Genomic DNA, 23894 nt, shown 5'->3' with positions numbered 1-23894 from the left:
TTTTAAATCTATAAATATCATGAGATAATAAAAATGCCCATCACATGTTCCTATAATAGAAAAATCACATTTTCACTTTGTATAACCTGGTTTAGTACTTTGTTTGACCTGGCGTTGTATAACCTAGGACATGACTCTGTCCTCACATGTATGCTCCTTATCTGCTGCTGTCTGGTACAAACTAAGAACTGCTTTGTCCTTGAACACACAGCTGCAGCTAGACAGTTTTGATGGCACCCACAATTGTTCACACACACACACACACATCCTGAACCTGCCTCCTTCTTTCCTTTCTCTATAAAGTTCATGTACACTCTTTGTTCGGCATCAGTCTGCAGTTCCACTCTGTTGTGACTGTAGGCTGATCCTTAACAAAGCTCTTATTAAAATATACAAAGACAACTTGGTCATTTTGACAACGTTTCATTTTCAGATTTCCATCACATTCCATAAGACATTTAATTTACACTCACGTAAAACAAAGGAAAACTGAAAAACGTCACATTTTGAGGAGCAGAGCTCAGTTCACATTGGACATTTTCACTTGATAAATGACTTCTACTCAATAATCAATCGATCAATCAATTCTTAAAATTGTTGTTGCTAATTTTCTGTTGATTAACCAATAAAATAATTGACTAATATTCTAGCTCTCCCTCACAGACCTACAGATCTAAACTTCAGATGCCAGCAGGACACTTCACCTTGACCACCCATCTTGTCAATGGAAACCTCGAGGTGGCAATCATCCAGGAACAGGGAGGGCTCAGCAGCCTTTTCTCTGCGCGCCTGTATATCCGCCTGCTGCCTCCTTCTCGCAGCACTCGAGCGGTTTGCCACACCGTCACGCACTCGTCACGAGGAAACCGAGCTGGCAGTTGTCACATCACAGAGACAATGAGCTTACAGCGAAGTGCTTTCGAGCGGGACAGTGTTTGCTTTTGTATGTATAAATTGTGACAGTAAGTGCTAACACTGTCACAGACTCCCTGTGACGACCTTAATCACCTCAAATCCACCAGCATTTTGTTCCCACTTCAGGTCGGGCGACCATTTCCTGTCACTGATAACAATCTGAGCATCTTCAGACCTGCTGCAGCCATTTGTCCTTTTCTCTGTTTCCTGCCATACTGCTCTGGTGAAATATTATTCATACCTTATATCCTGTAACCCGGGAATTAACCTAACTCCATCCCCTATGGGCATAGCTCTGAAGAGCAGAACCTCGCTGCCCTAATCTATCTCCATCCAGCTCAAAATGGCTGCAGATACAAAGGCAGCCTTTTGCTTGTCAGGCAAAAACAAATTTGAATTCTGCCGCAACAGTTTTTAACATTGTTAGGAAACAGTGAAAAGTCCACTTGAACCCTTTTTGCAGGTAATGTGCACTAAAATGTGTTGTGTATGTGTGATATTCTCCTGTAATAGACTGGGATGTCATTATCCACATACTCACCAGATACAGAGCTCAAGATTAAATTACCCCCTCCTCTCTCTTCCAAAGATTAGTTTTGAGGTGTTCTGGCTTTGCTCAGCTTTCCATTGTTTTTGTCTCTGCGATCAGGAGAAAGCTCGCATGGCGGTCTCATGAGCTGACCAGAGCATTTAGTGTATTATCAGAGACCTCAGCGTGAAAGCCGGCTGGAGTCGGTTTGTGTTTCTCTATGCGTATGTCTTTCCCACTGTGGCTGTGAGGCTGTAAATTTTACATCGACAGCTGATTTCCTCCCCTGAGCAAAACTGCATGTCCATAACCGCCCCGTCTTTTCATTCATTCGGCAGATATAACTGAGGTTGTGTGATTTTGTTTTTCCATTAGCGTGTGACAACATGCCATTAACCTACACCAGTCTACAACGTTCAACACATGCAGCGATTGACGAGGCTTTCAGGAAACACATTTAAATACAATTTCCTTGTAATGGACTGTCGAAGAAAAAATAAAAGCAAGGGTATATCCTCTCAAAGGAGCCGGGCTACAGTAAGTGCCCCATTTATGTAGTTGATTTTTCTTCAACAGTGATGTGCTAATGAGCTTCGCAAGAAAAATGCATCTCGGTAAAGTGCAGCTTTGCAGGAAAACACCTTCAGTGTCGGTGGGCTGTTTGCAGACGAGAGTCAGGATGTTGACTGGGTGGGATGTGTGCTCAGGATGTCAGGAATGAATCCGCGGCTGCCAAATATAGAGCCTCTTTTCACAAGGGGCTTTTGGGTACTTTGGGAGGCTCAGATGTGAGATCCAACAGCCATTCAAGCAGGGAGAGATGGCAGTCTGCAGCGGATGCCAACGGAGAGAATTAAAGGAACATCGCCTTCGTCTTTGTGCCCATGTTACCTGTTCCGGACAGCTGTTTTAAGTAACCACAAAAATGCGCCGCTAAATGTAGAACTCACTGAGAGTCTGTTGTTAAAGGTGTATCGATGCAATCACAAGATGACTGAGTGAATCAAATTTACAATACAACAATACAAATGCTTGCACTTGAACCCTGAGATGAACCACAGTGTTGGTCAAGGCAGGGCACTGAAGTCACGCTTGTATTGGCCGATTAGCTCTGGCCCTCTGCTTTATATTCTTTACAAACACTGGCTGATTCACAGCTGTGTAGCTGGCAACATGCAATCATATTCATTCAGCCGTGCTTCACGGACATTATAACCTGACACTTCCTCATTGTTGTGCTCATGCCAACCATCACCACCATCCCAACCGTCTCCTTCTGTGGTACGTCATGTTGTTGATTCGACCACGAGTCATGCTCGTGTGTGGAGGACGATCTCAGCAAAATCCGCATCGCTGCTTGGATTCATTGAGCGTTCCCTCAAACAGCAGAGCCGTCTCTGACAGATCTAATTACAGAACAATTTGGCCTAAATGGTCGTTTCTTTGACTTAAACGTCTCTGACTGAACTTCTTATATTCTTGAGTATAAGGTGCTCTAGCAGCGCTCCATGAGGATGGTTATTTAAGAAAAGCTCCTTCACTGAGTGCACACAGACAGATGGATGATGCAATTAGTGCTACAAAGCTCTTCCATTGATTTCCTTTTGATCTGTCTGGTGAATAATGACGAAAAACTGCCTTTAGTCATTTGGAGGCTGCGAGAGAAATTACAGAAGTTTAGGACGGAAGTGCCTTAAGTACCAAGGAGTTTTCTCTCCTTTTCAGCAGCAAACACAAAGCTTGTTGTGGTGGGTCTATGGATAATTACACCAAGCTTTAGCCATTCTAGTGGCATGGCTTCAATGTCAATGGTTTCAATGCTTCAATGCTTATTCCATGGACTGCCATACTATTTTGTGCAGACATTCAGGATAAATCCAAATACTCCAAAACTTGTGCCATCATCAGGTCAGAACTTATCATTTGTCCAATACCAACAAAACTAATGAACATGGTAAACCTTTTACCAGCTAAACATCAGCATGTTGTTGTGCTAGCATGCTGACGTTAGCATTTAGCTCAAAGCTAACACAGTCTCACAGGCTTTAGACTCTTAGACTACAGTCAAAAAGTCACAATGATCTCCTTTCCTAACGACTTTTCCATGACCTCAATGGAAAACGTCATGAAGTCAAGGAAAGACGTGGAGAATTGATCATTTCACACTGAGCTTTTTTTCTTTTCCTTTTACAAACTTTATTCATAACACATGGACGATAAATCCTCCTTTCCCAACTACAAAAACAAAGCAAATAGGAATGAAATGTTGAAATAAGATAACATGAAAGAAAATGCAAACAGAGAAAGCTGAGCCATTAAAATAATAATAAAATAGAAAAAAGGAACCAAGCAAGAAATCAGATTAAATCATATTCAGACATATTTTCCTGGCATAGGCACTTTTGACATTTCTATACAATTGTTTTGCAGAGAAAATTAATTTTTAGTGCATTCCACAATGGGAGGGGATTTAGTTAAAGGACATTTATGTATACGCTATAATAAGCTATTTTGTTATGATGATGATATTGTTAACTAGAAATTCAATATGCTTGTTCTTGAAAGACGATTCTAACTGGACAGATTTGAAAGAGAAGAAATCTGTATTCATGGATTTGGGCTTCAGTTGATCAGACAAGGATTTTCGTGAGTTTTGGATCGAGTCACAAACATAAAACAGCTGCCCCGAAGTTTCTACATTTATGTGGGTCTGCCGAGGTGAAACTACTCGCGTTAAATGTCACTGCCACAAGGAATTGTGGGACGGTATTGTCTCCTTTCCTTTTGTAAAGGAAGGTCCAGTGTTTCCTATGCTAAAGAAGATAGGAAGCATCGAAGCTCCTTTCCCCTTTCATTTAGAGAATTCAACCAGCTCTTATCTTGGCTGCTGCTGAAACACTTCAGCTCATTTCACTCAGTTAGGAACCTTCCTAAGAAAAGAGACTTTTTGACGCTTTAGTGTTTGTTAAATGAATAGCTGTTGAAGTTGAGTATGTAAGTTGATAATGCAAGATGTAATTGTATCGTATTGTATCAAAACGTATCGTATCGTATTGTACAGTGCCTCTAAAACGAAAACAGAACATTTAGTTAACACGCTTCTCAAACAGCTAACATGTTCCTTCCTCTGTCGCAACCCTGAGGCCAAATCTTAATTCTTTGCCCTTTCTGCTGGTGGAGATCTAAGAATAGCAAAATTCCCTCTCCAATTTTTATCCATCCATTCATCAAGCCTTTATTAGACAGTGGCAGTGGAGACAGACAGGAAATGCAGGGAGAGTAGGGGAATGACATGCAGCAAATTGTCCGGCTGGCCAGGAGTCAAACTGAGGACTCTCTGCTCAAGGCATTTGATCCCATGTGGTACGCAGCCTCACTATTCAGCTATCAGGTCACTCTCTGGTTGTAGTTTTAGCATACAGAAGTGAGAGTGGTATCGATTTTGTTGCCTAACGCTCAGCAAATTAGCAAATAAGTGTACATGTGAGCTAAGATAGAAACTAGTTGCATGTGGCCGAATCCTGGTCTTGACTAATAGAATTTACTTGAATTTGTTGATACACAAGACGAGGAAACACAAAAATAGTTGGTGACCTGCAGAAACAACTTTGAAATTTTCTCATTGAGGTAAAAACGAAACTTCAGAACAGCTACAATGCAGCGAGCGCTGTACAGTACAAAGTGAATCAAACAGTAAACGTGAATATTCAGGCGCATACCGACATGTATGCAACCTACCTGTATGGACACTGGGGTCTCCAGAGGTTAGGAGGAAGCAGGTGGCCTCTTTCTTAGCCTTGTCTCGCCCTCGGGTGCACCGCAGGGACCACTTTTCACTGGGGGACAGCGGCTGGGTCAGGCTGCAGCCTTCCTCCTCTGAAAGGGCCACATTTGCATCTCCATTCTGTTTGGAATCTGACAGGACGACAAAAACACACGGCAACGTAAATGCCAAAGCTTTTACTGAGACTTCCCCTGAGGGCCAAGACAAAGGCAGAGGTATATTGCATAAAAATGGTATTTTTCTGTGATGAAATCCAATTTGACTGAGATGTTATAAGGTATAATTTGATCTTGGTGTGTCACTTTCTTTATGACTAAGCGCGGTTCATCTGTCAGGCAAACGCTGAAAAGCCTCAGGAACCGTAAGACTGGAAAAACAGTGGCCATTTATGTTACTATCAGGCACAGCACAACTCAAATATCTACAATGTGGGCTCTAGAAGATGAATGATGTGCTTAAGTGAACAGGTTGAATAAAATAATCTGTAAACAATAGGATTGGCTTAAAGAGTGAGTCCTCCAAAATTACAAAAAAAAAACATTCTCTCACTCACCTCTAGTGGCATTTACAGAAGTGTCACTCAGTACTGGAGGTGAATAGAAATGTGTTTGTGTTGTTCACAGCACAGGAAAACTAACTAACCTAAAGGTTCAAACATCTCTTTCCAGCAACAGTGTCCCCATTACTCTGATTATCCACAGAAAACAGGTAGTATATATATATATATATATATATATATCTTTTTTATATATTTATATATCTTTATATATCTTTAATATTAATATATATGTGGTGGAAAGTGATGACACAACTATGACAATGTTTCAGTCATTTTTCAAAGAGTTGAGTGAAAATAAAACAAACTCTCACAGGGCCACACGTCACAAAAGGTAAGTGAGGAAATGTTTTTTCTGTAATTTAAGAGAACTGAACCTTTATTGTTGCATAGCGGCCTGACCTGAACGGTTCCTGCTGACACTCTCTTCAGCAGCCAGCGGACACGTGTCGCTCTGCGTGCTGTCTCTGTGTGAGTTTGTTTCTGACTTCCCAAACGAGGCAGAGTCAGTCGGGGCGTCTGGGTTCGGGTTGTGCTTCTTCTTCTTTTTGGGCAGCTTCTGTTTGGCCATAGCCAGCGAGTAGTACATCCCAAAGTTATTGACGATGACGGGGACCGGCATGGCGATGGTCAGCACCCCAGCCAGCGCGCACAGCGCCCCCACCATCATGCCCAGCCACGTCTGTGGGTACATGTCTCCATAGCCCAGTGTCGTCATGGTGACCACTGCCCACCAGAAGCTGATGGGGATGTTCTTGAAGTGTGTGTGGTTGGAGCCTGTGGGGTCGTCGGGCCTCGCTCCGATGCGCTCAGCGTAGTAAATCATGGTGGCGAAGATGAGTACACCCAGGGCCAAGAAGATGATGAGCAGGAGGAATTCATTGACACTGGCCTTCAGCGTGTGGCCCAACACGCGCAGGCCGACAAAGTGCCGCGTCAGCTTGAAGATCCGGAGGATCCGAACAAACCGCACCACTCGGAGGAAGCCGAGCACGTCATTGGCAGCTTTAGATGACAGTCCGCTCAGACCCATCTCCAGGTAGAACGGCAGAATGGCCACAAAGTCAATGATGTTGAGCGTGTTCTTGATGAAGACCACCTTGTCTGGGCAGCAGACGATGCGCACCAGGAATTCAAATGTGAACCAGATCACACAGATGCCCTCCACCAGGGTGAGGATGGGCTTGGTCACCATCTCCCTCCTCTGCACTTGGTGTGTGACGTTGCCCACGACAACCTGCTCCGTCCGGTTCTGCAGTTCATTGAAGGCTTCATGGGTCTCCAGGCAGAAGGTGGTGATGGACACCAGGATGAAGAAAAGGGAGGCGAATGCAACACCCTGGACGAGACAAGGTGAAAACAGTTAGTCACTGACAATCAGCACCATGTTGTATCTTCCCACAGCTAATAAGTAATCAACACTGAGTTCATCATACTTTCAAGTCTTGTGTGATGGAAGAGCTCCCTTTAAAAGCCCGTGTCTGTAAGATGTGGATTACATTATAGAAATTATTTTATCTGCAAACTTTACAGTATCACCAATAAAAAGACACGGGTGCCAATCAAGCCTGTGAAGCGAGCGGCGGTGGCAGTGAGTGTCAGGTGATTGACAGTAAGCAAAGACTGAAATAATGAACACACTGATATGAGACCACTTAACGCAGGCACAAATAAACATGGTAAGACACGGACTTTGACAACACCAAAGAAAGAATCTAAGTGTGTTGTGATGGATCGCTGTTTGCGAAGCTCAGCATGTGAAAGGATACGAGGATGGATGGCAGCATCCTTTCAGTTCAGCAATTAAAGGTCATATCAAGTTCGACTTTTAGATGCTGCTGTTTGGTTTTGAAAAACTAAATATAAAGATGCAAAAAGGCACCACAGTAAAAAAAAAAAAAAAAAGTCAAATTAAAGTCATAAAATCACAAGTCCACAGGAAATGTACCCAGAAAAATACAGACCAATTTCAAACCAATTACTCTCATGAACACACAGACTGAATCATACTGAGAGAGAACGTGCTTCCATTATCATGAGCCCTGCCAGTCACAGACACCAGGGGGCGCTCACATGGCGCCAAAACAGTGTGGACTGAAGGCGTGAGCTGAACAGCCATGAGGCCGCTGTGCCAGTGGTCTTTCAAATATATCAGGAAGGAGGTTTTTGGTTAATCTGGCCGCAGCATGTGACACAAAGCCAGAGCCTGATTGCGAGAGGAGGAGAGGGGAGAGAAAAGAGCGAGTAGCAGGGGATATGGAGGGAGAGAGTCTGGACAATGAGCTGAGTCATGAAAGACCAACAGTATATTCACCTGCCCTGGTGTCAGCTTTATCACACGTTTCAGCGAACATCTCTTTTGCTGTCAGTGTTGCCATTAATGCAAATACAATATCATAATAATACAAATCATTTATTGAAAATACAAATCCGAACAAAATTGCGATTGACGTTGAACCACTTTCATAGTTGATGGGAGGTAAACCGAATGATGAGGCTGCATAGCGCTCACTTGATCCAGCACAATGGCTGTGCCTGTCTGTGTGTGTGTTAACATTGTGTGCTTACTCATACCCGATCTGTCTTTATTGTTTACTAAAGCCTGGACAAATTGTAATGCCTCTCCAACCTTTCTAATCTTCCAGCTGGATAAATATGTACCTGGGCCTTGCATGCACTTAGCCATTTTTTCTCCCTCCGGGGGCCTCTCACATATCAGTCAGCTTTATAGTGTTTGGGTCTATGATTAGAAAAAAACAAATAAAGCATGCAATGTCCAAGGGGGGCACTAATTCACAGTAGACACAAACAAAATAAATAAGACCTGGGCCGTTTTATGGAGTTTAGTGAGTTGGTAGAAGAAAAACTGGCTGCTTGCAGTTTATCTTCAAAACAGCAAAAACTGAGACGCTTCACACGTAAAGATACAATACCTGTCTCTTCATATCTCTATTTGGCCCCCCACATAATGTGCAGCTTTCTACCATGACAACCCCTCTTCAGCTTCGTCCCTGCAGAGCTCTGAGGCACTCGCAGCTCTGTTCCCCTGAGCAGACAGCGACCGAGCCGCAGGACAAGAGGGAAGGCCGCGAAGCCTCAACCCTTCCCCCGGGAGGAGATCTGAATCCCCCCTGTTGCATGGAGACGGTTTCCCTGAACATCACCAGGGTTAACGGCACAGTGTGTGAGTGTGTTACAGGACCGAGTCACGAGATGCATCACAATGGGACAAACAGCATAAATGGAAAAACTTAATCACATGGGCGAATTAGCAACTGATGAAGCACATTTCAGAGGCAAAAGCTGGGGAACCATGTAAAGAATTTTATGACTCATTTCTAACAAAATCAATATCCTTCACTAGTGGAACTTAGAAATTGCAGCTGTTAATCAATAATCCATTTTCTCCTTTAAAAGTGTAAAAACAAGTTATGTTTTTGTATTTTTCTGATACAGACTGATTTTTTTTTTCCTTTCCTCTGAAAAATTGCATTTGATTAATACTGAATTTGTTTGAACGGCAAAACTTAATTAAGTACTAATTTCCATGCTTTCACAGTTTCTCTAACAAAAGCACACAGATAGATACAAAATGTGTTTTTCTTTGTGTCCCCTCATCCGTGATTTCCTGTTGGAAATCTCTCCAGACAAAGGAGCCAGACATTCAGTCAGCGCCAAATAATTAAGGTTGTCCAAACCGAGCGGGTTCAGCCTCTGATGCAGAACCTCACTGAGTCTATTTCCAACGTCACTTAATAATCTTCCTGTTATGATGGGATCACACCCGCTTCGACGGCGGCGACGTGTAGATGTTCCTAACCGTGAACCGTGAATACTCAGCACTCATGGGTCGGACTGCACCCATCTCCAAAAACCAGCCTTCATTCTGATGTCAACAACACACCTGAGAAGTTTCCTGACCGTATCCTGCAGGTTGTGACGCTCTCGCAGTGACATCTGTCCACATACACCCACCCACACACACCCACACACACACACACCCACACACAGACTCACAAAGTGAAAACAATACCAGCCAATACCAATACTGTCACAGCTTGTAAAAATGGGCCCAGGTTTCATCAATCCTCGGTGGACTTCCAGGTTCCTCTGTGGATTCTTCACTTGCTGAGCCACAGGCCTGAATAATGAGCTCTAACCTCAGTGATGCAGTTCAGTGTAAACATCTGAGGGAGAGCTGTTATAGAAGGACAGCTGCCACTAGATTACTGGTCAGAAATACCAGTAATCAATCAGTAATCTATGCAGGATCATTGATAACAGGGGCTTGGAAATTTCTGACATCGGTGCTGCTATGTTCCGATACTATACCAGCACGTGTTTGCTAGCTTCCTCAGCTGAAACCAAGACCACTTTTTTCATATTTAACACTATAGCTAAACTTGTAAAAAAGCATCACTGTAAAATGTTACTTATTTAACTTTGCTGAAATTCCCACTTTCACTTCTAGCTCTGTTGCGGAGAGTGGAGACAACTGCCACCAGTCACTTTTCCTCACCTGCCAGCAACAAGCCACATGTAGAGGGCGTAACATGTGAGGTGTTTGTGACAGCGTCCCTTAACCTGGAAAACAGTCCATAGGTTGAACTTATTGCAGTCATGTCCCCTATACGTCAAATCTGCCCAAATACAGTAGAAAATTAACAAAAGGATTCGAGATGTATAAAATCAAAGAATAAGCTTCTTCCTCCCACATTCATCCCCTTCCTCACATCCTCATTTCGTGAAACCTTTAATCACACACAGTTGTGGCATTGTCAACGGAAAAATGTCAGCACATGTCGGACGGATCATCACAGTATAGGAAACACGACCAAAGGCAATGCTTTTGTTTACTATCGCTCATCTGCTTCATAATGAAATTCAATGCGGTACAAGATGACCAAACAATGCATTTCTTTTTCATGCTAATGATGCCTGGAAGCACGTTCCACTTCTGTCCAGCATTAAAAACTTTATGACCTATAAACAGTTGACATTTGAATTTGTTCAATTATTTACTGCCCTGTAGATTCTTGATCAGTTTGATTACTAGGGGACCGCGACTGACACATTTACTAAGCACCAAATATGTATTAGGTGGTTCTCAGACGTGTTTGCCTATGAAAAGGACACGAGCGATCACTCTGGTTATGTTTACTCAGCCTGAATTTACCACACTGTGTCTGTGTGTATGAACGCACATCTATAAGCAAATTCAATGATGGAGCAAAAGCAGGTTCAGAAGCCTCAAGAAATGTTTCCAAAACTAAATGTCTTTTCTCTTATTAAATCCTTGCTTGCCACATGGGTTCTAACTGAATATGAGCGTGATTCATAATCAGTCATGTCTATGAATCGGTCTCATACACCGATCCACGATGAAAGAAAAGGCTCCGGGTACGAGGAGACCGACAAACCAGCAGCCACTAAATAAAACATGAGTCCCGCTTCTGTTCAGATGCTTGTGATGATTCTCTCGGCCCCTGACAGAATTCAGTTTACTGAAATGCCAAACGGTTTATCCCTGGACTAAACAGAGCTGGGAATCTGCAGCCGCGGGGGGGAGGCACCTCTGCAGGGGAGGTGCTGGAGGTCCTGGCACACACGAAGACAATTTGCTCTGCTCATAAAAAGGCTCAACCTGAAAGTCTAACAATAACATGAAACAGCCTGACCTCACACCTGTGTGTGTGTGTGTGTGTGTGTGTGTGTATGTGTGTGTGTGTGTGTGTGTGTGTGTGTGTGTGAGTATGTGTGTGTGTGTGTGCCACGCTGCTTGCTGAGAGGATTTTTTTTGGGGGGGGTTTGTGAAGTGTTTGTCTCTGGCTGTTTGTACTTTCATTATTCGCCTGAGTCCATCTCTGCTAGTCTTGTTCAATAAATCTGGCAGCATTTGCACGTGTCCGTGCGGTTTATTTAAGGCCTGACACAAAGGCAGATTACAATATCATGTTTACAGCTCAGTAGTGGAAACTTTAAAACGCAGACACACAGTGGCTGGGGCGATTACCATAATGTGTCTTTGCCACCACAGAGCGTTTCCATGTCGGTCTGCTGAGCCTGCTGTGTTATACAAGCAAGACTCATTACGGGGTCAAATGAATGTTAACACAGAGCTTTTATTTCTCATTTCCGGGGCATGTAAATGTAGCTTCACCAATCTTCCCGAGGGTTAAAGCCGATACAGACGCCATATAACATTATTTATATAACTAGCGCTTTATTTGTATTCTCTGTGTCTTTTCTGTGTCTCTGTCCTGTTTCCTCTTCGCTCTGTTCCTGTGCTGCTGTAATGGTAGATTTCCCTACTGGGGATCAATAAAGTAATAGCTTAGATTTTCTTATATTAAAGTAACTGCACTGTTGTGGAATACGTACATTATATCATTTTAGTGTTTCCATTTTATGTTGCTCCACTAAAAGTCAGAAGATAGACAGAATAGAATATTTCTGAGGAATCTGATAATCAGACAGATTTGCCACTTTTTCCTCATTTCACTTCTAATTTAATCGAGGAACAAATTGTAGATATGGATGGTGATTCACTTGGACTCAATAATGGAATGATTAGATTCTGGTGGTCAAAGGTCACAAAGGACAAACTGATTAGACTTTGGAGGCTAAAGGTCAGAGGATGATGACTTCAGAAAACACTTTTCAGCCATTACTCAAGACTTCACACAGCAAAATTTCAACTAAATTTCATACAAATGGTTAATATTTTATATGATTCTTGATGAACAGGGATGTAACCTGAAACTAGTTGTGGAGGCATACCAGTGTGAGGCGGTAATTCTAGTTTAGCTCTGTTTTTCGTCTCCACCAAGTCCTTGGGGAAACATTTGGCTCTTTAGCTGCTTAATGCTCCACTATGTTCACTAGCTCATCACTAACTGCGTCTGTCTGCTGTTTGGTGCTCAGCAGGTAATGTACAATGGGTTTATCAGAGCTTTTTCACTGAAAACAGCTGCCTGCTGCAGCTAGAAATTAGACCATGAGAGCAGTGAGAGTGAACTGATGGCAATGAGCTAAAAGATGCTCAGAAGCTCCGAAGTGCTGAGGAGAAAAGCAGGGTTGGTAATTATCAGAGGAGGAGGAAGTACACAGCTTCATTACTGGAGTTAAACTACAGACCCTCTCGGTCAAACATGACTCCAATACAAGTGAAAGTTCTTCAGTCAGATTTTTACTTGAGTTAAAGTTAAAGTACTGGAGTACTTGATTTTAAAAACATTGTTGTACACATTTACAGAACCTAATGACTCTGAAACAACCCACTGACTGACTGACTGACTGACTGACTGTAGAACCTGTAGAATAAAGAGCTTGTAGGATGCGAGTCAAAGTCTGTAGAAATGTAAACACAGCAAACATTTCAAACTAGATGAATCTTTCTTTATTTCTAAAGCTTCAAACACAGACCTCAGATCAGACGATGGTCTCTGGTGAAGAATCTTCTGCCTCATCTTTATCTAACGTCGCCATCGTTAGGACGCTGACAGGTTCAAACATGACTGACAGTGGAGGAGTTGGCTGTGATGGATTTTTCTCCTGTGATGAACACAGTGTATGGTCTATCACATTTTCAAAATGAAAGAAAATTAATTCCTCTGACTAAAAGCTCTGCTTCAAAGTAAGAATACTTCATAGAAATCTAGTGGAGTCAAAAGTTCAATATTTGTTAGATATTTGTAAAAAAATAAGAGTAAAATACAGATAATTGAAAAATCTACTTTAGTACAGTACTCAAGTAAATGTATTTTGTTACTGTCCACCCCTGGTGTCACTGTGAGCAACATATGTACAGTCATTTCATCCATTGTTGATATAAAAATACTGATTCAAGCTTTTCAATAAAAAGATCCAATAAATCTTAAATTGTGTGAAGGATGACACAGATAATATAAAATTCTCTGAGCACTGTAATGAAGCCTTTGATGATATGTAATGCCACTGGTGCCAAAAAGACATCAATTCAAGGTCGTCTGGCGTCAGTGTGTAGACAGAGCAGAGCACCCCGAGGGGACGGCCGCCCCGGTCCCAGCTGGGAAAAATCCGAGCAGGAGGGAGCATGGCAGGCGGCTCAACAGGCAAGAGGCTGTGTGTCGGTGAGCAGCAGCTGGGGAGTCCCATCGCAGCCATCACCTCCAGCTGTTCAGCATCACACCCTGTTACTAACACAGACTCGTCATACGCAATAACCAAAACAACAAGCCTTGTGAGCAGTCAGCAGCTGCAAAGCCGAGGAAGAGCAGCTTCTGCTGATTTTTTTCTTAGAATTCATGTCACACCAATTCATGTCCGGGAGTCAACACACCTGAGGACAGAGGAGAAATAATGTCCACGACTCAGCCCGTCAGCTGTGCTTCTCCTGGGGAACCGCATCACAGATTAATGCGACCACAGACATTATCAAAATATTAGAGAAGGTCTCAGACAAAAGTTCTAACTCTTGACTCCCTGCTATTGAGGGGCAGGGAGTCATTTCTACCTTTGATCAACCTTCATCATAAATCATTGAATTACAGCAGGGCCGGGACACTGGTAAATCCAAGAACCACCACTTTCGACATAAAAGATCAGTGGTGAAGACCTTCCTGCACCGAGAAGAACATCTTGACAATGCAGAGGAGGATAGAGGAAGGGGGAGTGTCCGGTAAAAGGAGCAGATAATGAGAATCCTTAAGACCAGGACACACACTGCTACATCCACCAGAAACAGCGCAGTGGGACACCTTTCAGTCACTCTAAAAGGTCTCCGGGTGGAAACGTCACATTGCTGCTTTTGGCGTGTGTTTTGGGGCGTGTCTGCAGGCTGAGCGTCGGCAGGAAAACAAGAGGAAGACTAAACAAACTTTCACTGCAGCGTCATAAAGCCGTTCTTTAATTTCATTTGATAGGCATTAAAAACAGGAATTTTCAAAAGACTTGATGAATGAACGATGAATCATTCGATCAACACTTGAATTAAAAATAGATTTACAAAACAGTATAAAAGTATGATTAAATAAACCATTTAGAAATACATTATTAATTCATGAATGAATGATAGAATTCGAAAAACTATGTGAAAGTCCAGAGTGTCACTGAAAGACTAAATGGAGAGGCCAAATGACTCAGCTAATTGATTAGCTAATAGGAAAAGGAAAAGCAGCTGGAAAAGGGCAGATGAAGAGGGGATCCAGGTGTATTCTCATTTTTAAAATACCTTTTCAAAGAGTTAAATTAATTATATCATTTAGATGCTGATGTGGTTCTCACAGCTCAACAGCTGTATCTGCCCATGACAAGTGTGGAGGACCAGGGATGTCACAGGAAAAGTAATAAAGCATTTCCTTCATTTCATATTTTGATTGGCATTAAAAATAGAAATTGTGAAGAGAATTTATAAGTAATCGATTAATCCCTCAATAAATACTTAAGATTCAAAAATGGACTTACAAAAATCAAATACACCATTTTTTAAATACATTCATTATTTCATTAATGAATCATTTTCTCACCAGCAGACAGAGGTTATACAACCACCTGTTATTACATGACCGAAGCAAACCTGGAGCTGCTGAGGTTTAAGTGTCTGCTGGTGTCTAAGTGCCGTTGAAATTCAAACAAGTGGAAAGTTTTGTCTGCAAACAAAGTGCCGGCCAGAAGGTCGAGCCAGAAATCTCAGCGTGTGGAAAAATAACCATTGAATATTCAGCACTGTTCATCAAACCCTTTAAAACCTCTTCAGATTGTAGCCAGTAAAAATACTGACTGCACATCTGTGACAGATGTATAAAATGTGTGGTTAGTTAAACGGGACATCTATCCCAGCTGAATAAAAATATGCTTTAAGGAATCCTTGTTTTGGAACAATGTTTTTTGACTGTTGTTGTTTCAGTTAAAGGTTTGTACTTCACATGGTTTATTTTATGAAGGAAAAATCTAAACTTTTCCGTCTGAACGGCTTTTAATAAGGGAAAATCACATTGGCAAAAAAATTCCAGTTAAGTTGCAGCTCAAACACCAACAATCCACATCGCTAATAATTGCTCTTTGGTTTGTGTGGAAGAAAGAAGATATTTTCACTAACACTATATTTATTGTTTGTTTCTTGGTTTTTTTTAATGGTCTGCAAAACAAAGTCTGCAACTCCTTTCAGACTTATTGTTGCATCTGCAGAACTCGCAGCAACACGGCCGATCTATTTTCAGCAAACAGCTCAGAACTGAGCAGAATAAACAGCCAGCATAATCACGCAGGATTACATCCCTCTTTCGCTGAGAACTCGGTGTTATAAAAGTCTCCTTAACGAGGCTGTGCTGCTTTGATGCTGTGTGAAAAATCAGATCCTGTGTTTCATTCACAGAGCGGCAGAGAAAGGTGTCAGCGCTGTGAAAGCTGGGCCCAGAGGAGTACGAGGTTCAGCTCAAAACACTCCTTTATTATTTATCAGCTGGGTGTCACACTGACACTAAATGTGAGGTGTGAGGATATGTTTCATAATTAGCAATAATCAAAGCAACTTATTGAAAAGATATTGACTAATATTTTATAAGTAAATGTTGAATGTTGATCATCTCAGCCTGACAAACAGAAGTGAGGTTTTGATGAAGATGTGGTGACATTATTATAATTTAAGAAGTGAACACATTTATATAATTCCCTGATCACACCCATCCGATATTAAAATCTTACAGACATATCAATATCAGTAAAATCTTGGTCCAAAATATATGAATCAAATCTTTATAAATAACAATTCAACAAGATATAAATGTCTGTGATCCCCTCACTATAACAATAAACTGCCTCATCCAAATTCATCCCAACTTTAATGTAAATATCAATCAATAAAACATGTATCAGAGCAAAATTAATAGAAAAAGAAAACTTTATATTGCCAGATAAATTGGTTATTGGACATTTATACTCCAGATAAGACATATCAGCCCTAAAGAATCCCACATCAGTCAATCCCTTGGTCTCATAACAAAGACAAATTGATTCCTTCCTCTATGTGGGAGAAAATACGCTTCTCTTTTCTGTGGGAAACAGCTTTAATTGCTCACCACTGATAACAAGCTGCAGCCCATAACCACAGCGGTGATTAATTACACGCAGCTGGGCCGGGGAATTAATGAAATATTGCATTAGGGAGGATTGAACAGAGTGATGTGTTCTGAGTTTAATGTTAATGTCAAGTCTAATTGTCACGTGTAAGGAAACTGAGATACTATCTATAGTAATACTACTGAAGCAATCGCTTCAACAAACTGGGATCAAAGTGAAACCATCACGATGAGGATAATGTTCTGACTTTCAGCTTTAAAGTTGTTTGAGTGTGTTTACGTCCTTATTTGATGGACAGAAGAAACTGCAGCTCTTTTAATACTGTCAAATTTAGGACGCTGCAGCAGGTCCGTCATCCGAAATAAGCTGACAAGATTTCTTTAGGCTGGACATGAAAACCCTCTAAAAAATTAAGAAATGAAAATGGCTGGAGAACAGATTTGTCAGGTCAACTTGGTAAAGCATCACCGGGTGAGATACTAGTGTGTTAATGTCTACAGTCATAAGGATCATCCAGTTGTTGACACCAAAGAATATATGGACAAATGTTAATCATGATGACTTAATAGTAAAATGATGCTCTCATCCTGTTACTTTGTGTCTGTATAACAGGAGTCTACAGCCTTGCTAGGATCTCTGCAATTAGGCACAGCAGTGCGTTGAGTTAAATGTTTACATCCACTTTTTTTTTTAACTTTTTTTTTGGCCCTTTTTGTCTTTACGGTGATGAGGACATAGACAGAGAGACAGGAAAGTTAGGGAAGAGAGAGAGGGGATGACATGCAGCAAAGGGCCTGAGTCAGATCTGAACCCGGGCCACTGAGGACTGAGGGTCAATGGTGCGCTACCAGGACAGCCACCGGGCAGCCCCAACATCCACATATTAACATACCTACAATGAAAATGCTAACGTGCTAATGCTTAGAAAGTATAATGTTTGCCATGTTCACCATCTTAGTTTAGTGTGTTAGCATGCTAACATTCACTAACTCTCACTAAACATAGAGCGGAAAGGAGGATTGTGGGAATGTCATGAGGATTGCAGGTCATAGAAAAATAGTGGACAAACCAGAATCACCACCTCGTGGTTTTCTGCCTCTGCCACTCAGACTATTTTCAGGGTACATCCCTGTTTATCCAGAGGAGTGTGAAGTTTTGTCATAATAGCTGTGTGATGTCTGGGTAATGGCTAAAAAGTGTTTTGTGTGTGACCTTTGACCTTTGACCAACAAAGTCTAATCAGTACATCCTTCAGTCCAAGTAAACATTTATGCCAAATTTGAAGAAATTCCCTCAAGGCCTTACAGAGATTTTGCGTTCACAAGGCCAAAACCACGATTTGTGAGGTCACCATGACCTTTGACCTTTGACCACCATAGCCTTATGAGTTTGTCCTTGAGTCCAAGTGAATGATTTGAAAGGATTCCCTTGAGTAGTTCTCATGATATCACGTTCACAAGGCCAAAATCATGTTTTATGAGGTCACCACGACTTTGACCTTTGACCACCAAAATCTAATCAGTTCACCCTTCAGTCCAAGCCGGTCGTCTCTGAGATATCGTGTCCACGAGAATGGGACGGACGGACGGATGGACGGATAACCTGAAAACAATATGCCTCTGTCACCGGTGCGGAGGCGTAATAAAAATCTGAAGATGGATTTGGGGGAAAAGCAAAGAAATCACCAGAGTTTATTACAATTCATCCTGAATTAATTTCTGCAACAAAGTTCATGGCAAAGTCAACAGCTGTTGAGACGCTCAACTAAAAAATTTAAATGCCAACTTCATGGTAGCACTGGAGAGGATTCACCCTCTGGGCGCCGTTAAAATCCGTACAAAACTGGGTGGCCATCCATCTGACAACTTGTTGAGATATTTCAGTCTGGACCGAAGTGGCAGATCAACAGACGTTGTCATCTGTACAGCCATGTTGTTAGCATGATTAGAACAACATGCTAATATTCATAGTGTTCATCTGATGTGGAATCTTTAAACTCATTCTCACTGTTCCATTTGTGTGATGGAGCACAGAGCCATTACTGTTTTATCCCCCTCTGACTGCACTGTATGTCGAAGCTGTTACTCTCACAGAGCTGCTCCTCCAGTCTTGGTTGTTCCTGAACAGGATGTGGCTTAAATGATGGACAGATTGACTTCCCTCTGGCTTTTAAGAATCACATTACCTGAGATGAGCTCAGAAGCTCTTTGAAACAAAAAGAGCCATCAAGGTAACATGAATCCTTCAAACTGCTCTCCGCATCCATCCACAGCGCACACGGAACAAACATACGAACATGAATCGGCTGCAGAGGAAATGGATAAAGAACATTACGCCTTTGTCAATACGCATCCGCCTTCACTCATTCTCACCACATCCACATCCAGGCAGACTCACATCTACGCTGCTGTTTTTCCAGAGAACTTCACAAATCCAAATCAATTCATTTACAAATATTGTGAGAGTGGTGAGAGACAGACGTGATTAAGTGGCAGGCACAGCGCGGGTCATCTTCAGATGGCACCTACGCAGTGGCAGCTGTGACTCAGACATGTCGGCTGTTCTACTGTGACAGCCTCAAATGCCACCTGGACAAGAAGCTAAAATAAACACTATTTGTAATGTGACCGACATGCAAAAAGAACATTATACTTGTGCAACACTGTGAGAGTCTGTGAATAGACCATTGAACTCCACGAGCGGGCAAACAGAGATTAGAGTGAGCATCAGCCTCTCTCTGTCTGAACTAAATGCATTTTTCTTTGTGATTGATGAGAGCCCGACAACTCCTGCTGTAGTGACACTCGATACTTGCTTTCAGGTTTACGCCACTAAACGCTCTGCTTTTGTTGCTGAGCCATTAGCAATAGCATATATACTTTCAAAAGCTTACAACAGGATGACATCCCCTGTGGGAGTAATGAAAGCAAAATGATTTTTAGCAACATTTATTGTATCTCTAAAACAAACAGTACGAGTGTATGTTGCTCATCAAGATATCTTAGGACACTGAAGCTGTGACATGGTGTCGATCTTTGCAGGAAATATTATTACTCAATGAGGAGAAACACAGCAGCAAGTGCAGCACCAACATTGTAAAACGGGAGACATCAATTAACTTTCTTAACATTGTTTTAATGGATTATTAGTTTGTTTTTCTTGCCTATATGCGCATGTATACCTTCCTCTTCTAAATTAATATACAGCGTGATTTACTCCTGCAGCCTTTCAAGCACTCGTGCTGTGAGCACCTTCGAGTGTAAACCTTGAACAGGATGTGTGGGAACACTTCACCAGCTCTGTATTTCGGTCATGAAACTGCATTTTCTCTATTTTCAGTATTTCGAACAAGCGAAAACTGCCCGTCACATTATTGAACAGTCTGCTGTACCTGTGGAGGTAAATAGATAAATGTGTCATCTTTTGTAATATGTAATATGTTATTAAAAACAAAACATATGTGTGAAGTGACAGCGGAGAAGTTGGATCCTGGAGACTGCAGAGCTTTTTCCAACAACTCATAAACATGAATAACATGGTTTTATCTGTGTCATACAACGACATGATTACAACAATGAACATGGTTTTGCACTCATGGCATGTTTCAGAAGTTCACTGAAGAAAAAACAGGGCTGAAACAATCAGTTGATTAATTGAACAGAACAGAAATGTAATACTATTTTGAAAATCAAATGCGAAAAAAAATACTAAAGATTCTCTGGTTCCAGCTTCAAATTGAGAATTTGTCATATATGATGAAGATTTTATAGACAAAGCAGTTAATCAGGGCTGCATTTGACAGATCAGTTGAAAACAATAGTTATTTGTAGCCCTAATTCATACGCTGTGTGCTCCGTTACCAGTTTATTAGGTACACCTAGCTAAAACCGATGCAGTCTAATCCAACAGTCCTGCAATAAATCCTCCGTCATCAAGGTTATAATGTTCAGTTTGTGTTGAAACTGTTTTAAAGATGCCAAGTCTGACCGTCATACACTGCTTTGCTTACTGTACTTTGTACCTTGGCACGTGACAAATAAAACTTTGTCATATATCGTATATCATAATTTTGGATATCACCCGAGCTGTGCTTTGGTCGAGGGTTTGTAAGATTTTCCTTTTTAAATGTTGTTATAAAGTGAGCAAATTAAAGAGGATGTTGATTGTGCTCCTCTCTTGACGACGTTGTCTTTCAGTTCCTGTTTATTCCCACCAACTGTATCCACTTGCACCACTGGTCGGGCGAATGCCACGTGACTGAGTGATGAAGTTACAGTGTAACTGTAACGTTAACTGATGCGTTTCTTTAATCTAGCTAAGTTGAAAAATGGAGAGAAAGTATAAATCAGGCGGAGCGAGAGAGTGAGAAAATGTTAGTTGCATCCTGTGCTCCTCCTACACCTTATTTCTCATCTTGCTCGTCCTTCCAACACAACCTTACTGCTAGCTCTCCTAGCCTGACAGTGGCTAACGACGAGGCTGTAGATCAAAGCATGGCATGGAGGAGAGCAGAGTGACGTTTTAACAATGCGACGGGATACATACAGACATCGTTAACCTGTTAGGATCTTTTGGTTCTATGGAGGATGGTGGAATATACAGATGCACTAGACTCCAGCAGGCTGAGCAGGGGCGACAACTGGTGAGTGAAACATCCACAATTAGTCTGTACTATCTTAAACGTTGGTTATGATGAGATCAGTCAGAGCGTTAGATCATCCTGTCGTTTGACTCCACGTTTACCGCATCTCAGCACCTGTCTAGACTGTCTTCTTTGTATTTGAACAGGCCTTGAAAAGAGACCTGCCACGTCTACTTTGTGTTCATGTTATTCTGATGTAAGACAGAGCAATCATGCACACTGGGCATGCGTGAGCCGGTGTAAACAGGAAGTAGATTGTCTACTCTGCAGTTGATTGGTTGCAAGGTCAGTAATGAACTCAAAAACCTGTGTGTCATGTGGACGGGAGGTGAAAACGTAGCAAAAGAGATGCGTTTTAAAATGAGAACGTGCTGGTGTGGACATAGCATGAGACGGTGCACCTGCCTGGCGTGTCTTGAGAGTGCACTGCCCCCCCTCTGTGTTGAGTCTAGCTTCGCCCCTGGATCATCCAGCTGTCACTTGAAACTGGTGGATCAGTGTTGCCAGGAACAAAATGTGCAGCAGCAGCAGCAGAGTTTATGTTTTCTGGTAGATTTTTACTACTGAATAACTAATCTGCACAGTCTCAGATCAATGTGGACACAACTGAAATCTGGATTCCAGTGCACTTAACAGGTTTGAAAAGTGTCCAGACTTGACAGCAAGATGTTGCTGTTGTTTAGTGTCTGTTAATTGTTTTATTGTTGTTTGACTGTGTCCTGTGTTGATTTTATGTTTCCATGGAGGACTGTCCACTATCCAGTACTGATACTGAGAGAATGAAATAAAGTAAATAGAAATTGTACAGACTGACTCTGGCTGACTCTTCGGATCAGTGATATATACAAATCAGGCAATTGTTTAAAACCTTGAAATGAAAAGTGTAGCTACAACGCAGACAGTTCAGATACATCAAACACGGACTTCTAGTTGTAGGCTACCTGTAGCTGCTGCAAGTTGATGAGCCTGTAGAGACACCTGTTGATGAGCACATGTGCGCCTTTTTCCCTGAATGGAAAATCACTTGCAGGCTTTTTATGGTCTCACTCTGACATATGGCCAATAACGCGCTGAGAGGAGGGAACAGCTGGTGAACTCACCCTGGCTGCTCTGGAGGAGTACGGGTCGTCAAACAGGGCCCAGAGCTTCGGCTGCCAAACTTCGCAGCAGCCCCTCGACCTATTGGGACAGTCCTCGATGCCGAACCGCCTCGGCATCTCTTTGTCGTCGTCGGTGTCCTCCGGGTCCGGCGGTTCAAATATCTCCAGGGCCTCCTCCGCGTCCCGGTGCTGGCGGTAGGTCATCCAGCAGCACGGCTCCACGTCGGTCTCGTCTATCCCCCAAAACGCCAGCTCCTCCTCGAAGAGCGGCCCGCAGACGTCTGCCGGGCAGTGGAGCTTGCCGGTCCGGTAATAGTTGAGCACGTAGGCGAAGATGCCCGGGTGTCTGTCGAAGAAGAACTCGGTGGCACTCGGGGGCGCAGCGTCCGAGTCGGAGCTGACCTGCGTGTCCGGGTCTGCCAGCCACGCCAGGCGGGTCCCCGGCAGGGTCCTAAGGGTGCTCTTGTAGGTTTCATGGCGGGTGCCGCCCACGTTGATGATAATTTTGTCCGAGTCTTCCCCTCTGGCCATCTCCTCCTTCAGACATGATTTAGACGGAGGTTTGTTGCCAGACTTGCGCCCTCGGTAAGACGAAACACACACCGAGCTTATCATTGAGAAGCAGGGAGCTTCTGGCTGTTCGCCCCTCCGTTACAAACTGTTGTCCACTCAAATATCAAATAATTAACGCAGAGTGCGCCCTCATTTCAGACCCCGGTCCTTGTAACGGTCTGTGTGGCTCATTTATCCAGGAGATGATGATCCAGACACCAAAGTGAGACGCTCAGTAAAAAAAAAAAAAAAAAAAACACCTGTTACAAAACTCAGCCGGGTGCCGAGACAAAACGCAGGTATGTGTTTTTAAATGTCGAATAGATTTGCACAATGTGACTTAAACTGGTGCCTCCAGAGGTTGCACTTGTTTCCCGTCCATCAACACAAGCTTACTGCCAATAATAAATCAGATTATTGGTTAATTACACGCGGTAGTACAGGGCCTGCAGCGTGAACCACTGAGCCTCAAGTAACAGTCACTCCTCACCCTCTGTTAGACAAAATCGTATCCAAATTCTGCAACGCCAAAATCCACAACTGTTGCTGACAACTTTTCCCTTCTCCACACAAGACGGAAGAAGCCTGAGAAAGAAGGATCCAGCCGTACATTTAATCGTGCACGGAAAAATCCCAGCAGCTCTTCCTGCTGAACGCGCTCAGCTTGCGTGCCAGATGTGGGGTTTGTTTTCCAGCTGGGGATCTGTTGCTTCACCACAAGTAGCCTGTCTTCCCTTAGCGACACACACCCACTTGGA

At 42.6% G+C, this 23894-nt stretch overlaps 1 protein-coding gene across 1 annotated transcript in view; it reads right to left on the bottom strand.

Moving 5' to 3' along the window:
* Positions 1-23894, bottom strand: part of kcnc4 (potassium voltage-gated channel, Shaw-related subfamily, member 4) — a 26215-nt gene extending 2321 nt beyond the window's left edge. The window contains exons 1-3 of the mRNA XM_056385808.1: positions 22585-23894; positions 6187-7123; positions 5183-5359 (exon numbers count right to left, since the gene is read on the bottom strand). Coding sequence (XP_056241783.1) covers positions 5183-5359; positions 6187-7123; positions 22585-23199 — 1729 coding nt within the window. The 5' untranslated portion in view covers positions 23200-23894. The remainder of the gene's footprint in view (positions 1-5182; positions 5360-6186; positions 7124-22584) is intronic.

Source organism: Seriola aureovittata, chromosome 9 (assembly GCF_021018895.1).
Source record: "Seriola aureovittata isolate HTS-2021-v1 ecotype China chromosome 9, ASM2101889v1, whole genome shotgun sequence".
Taxonomy (NCBI): Eukaryota; Metazoa; Chordata; class Actinopteri; order Carangiformes; family Carangidae; genus Seriola; species Seriola aureovittata.
Note: the sequence above shows the minus strand (reverse complement) of the source record. Positions and strands in the feature narration are given on the sequence as shown.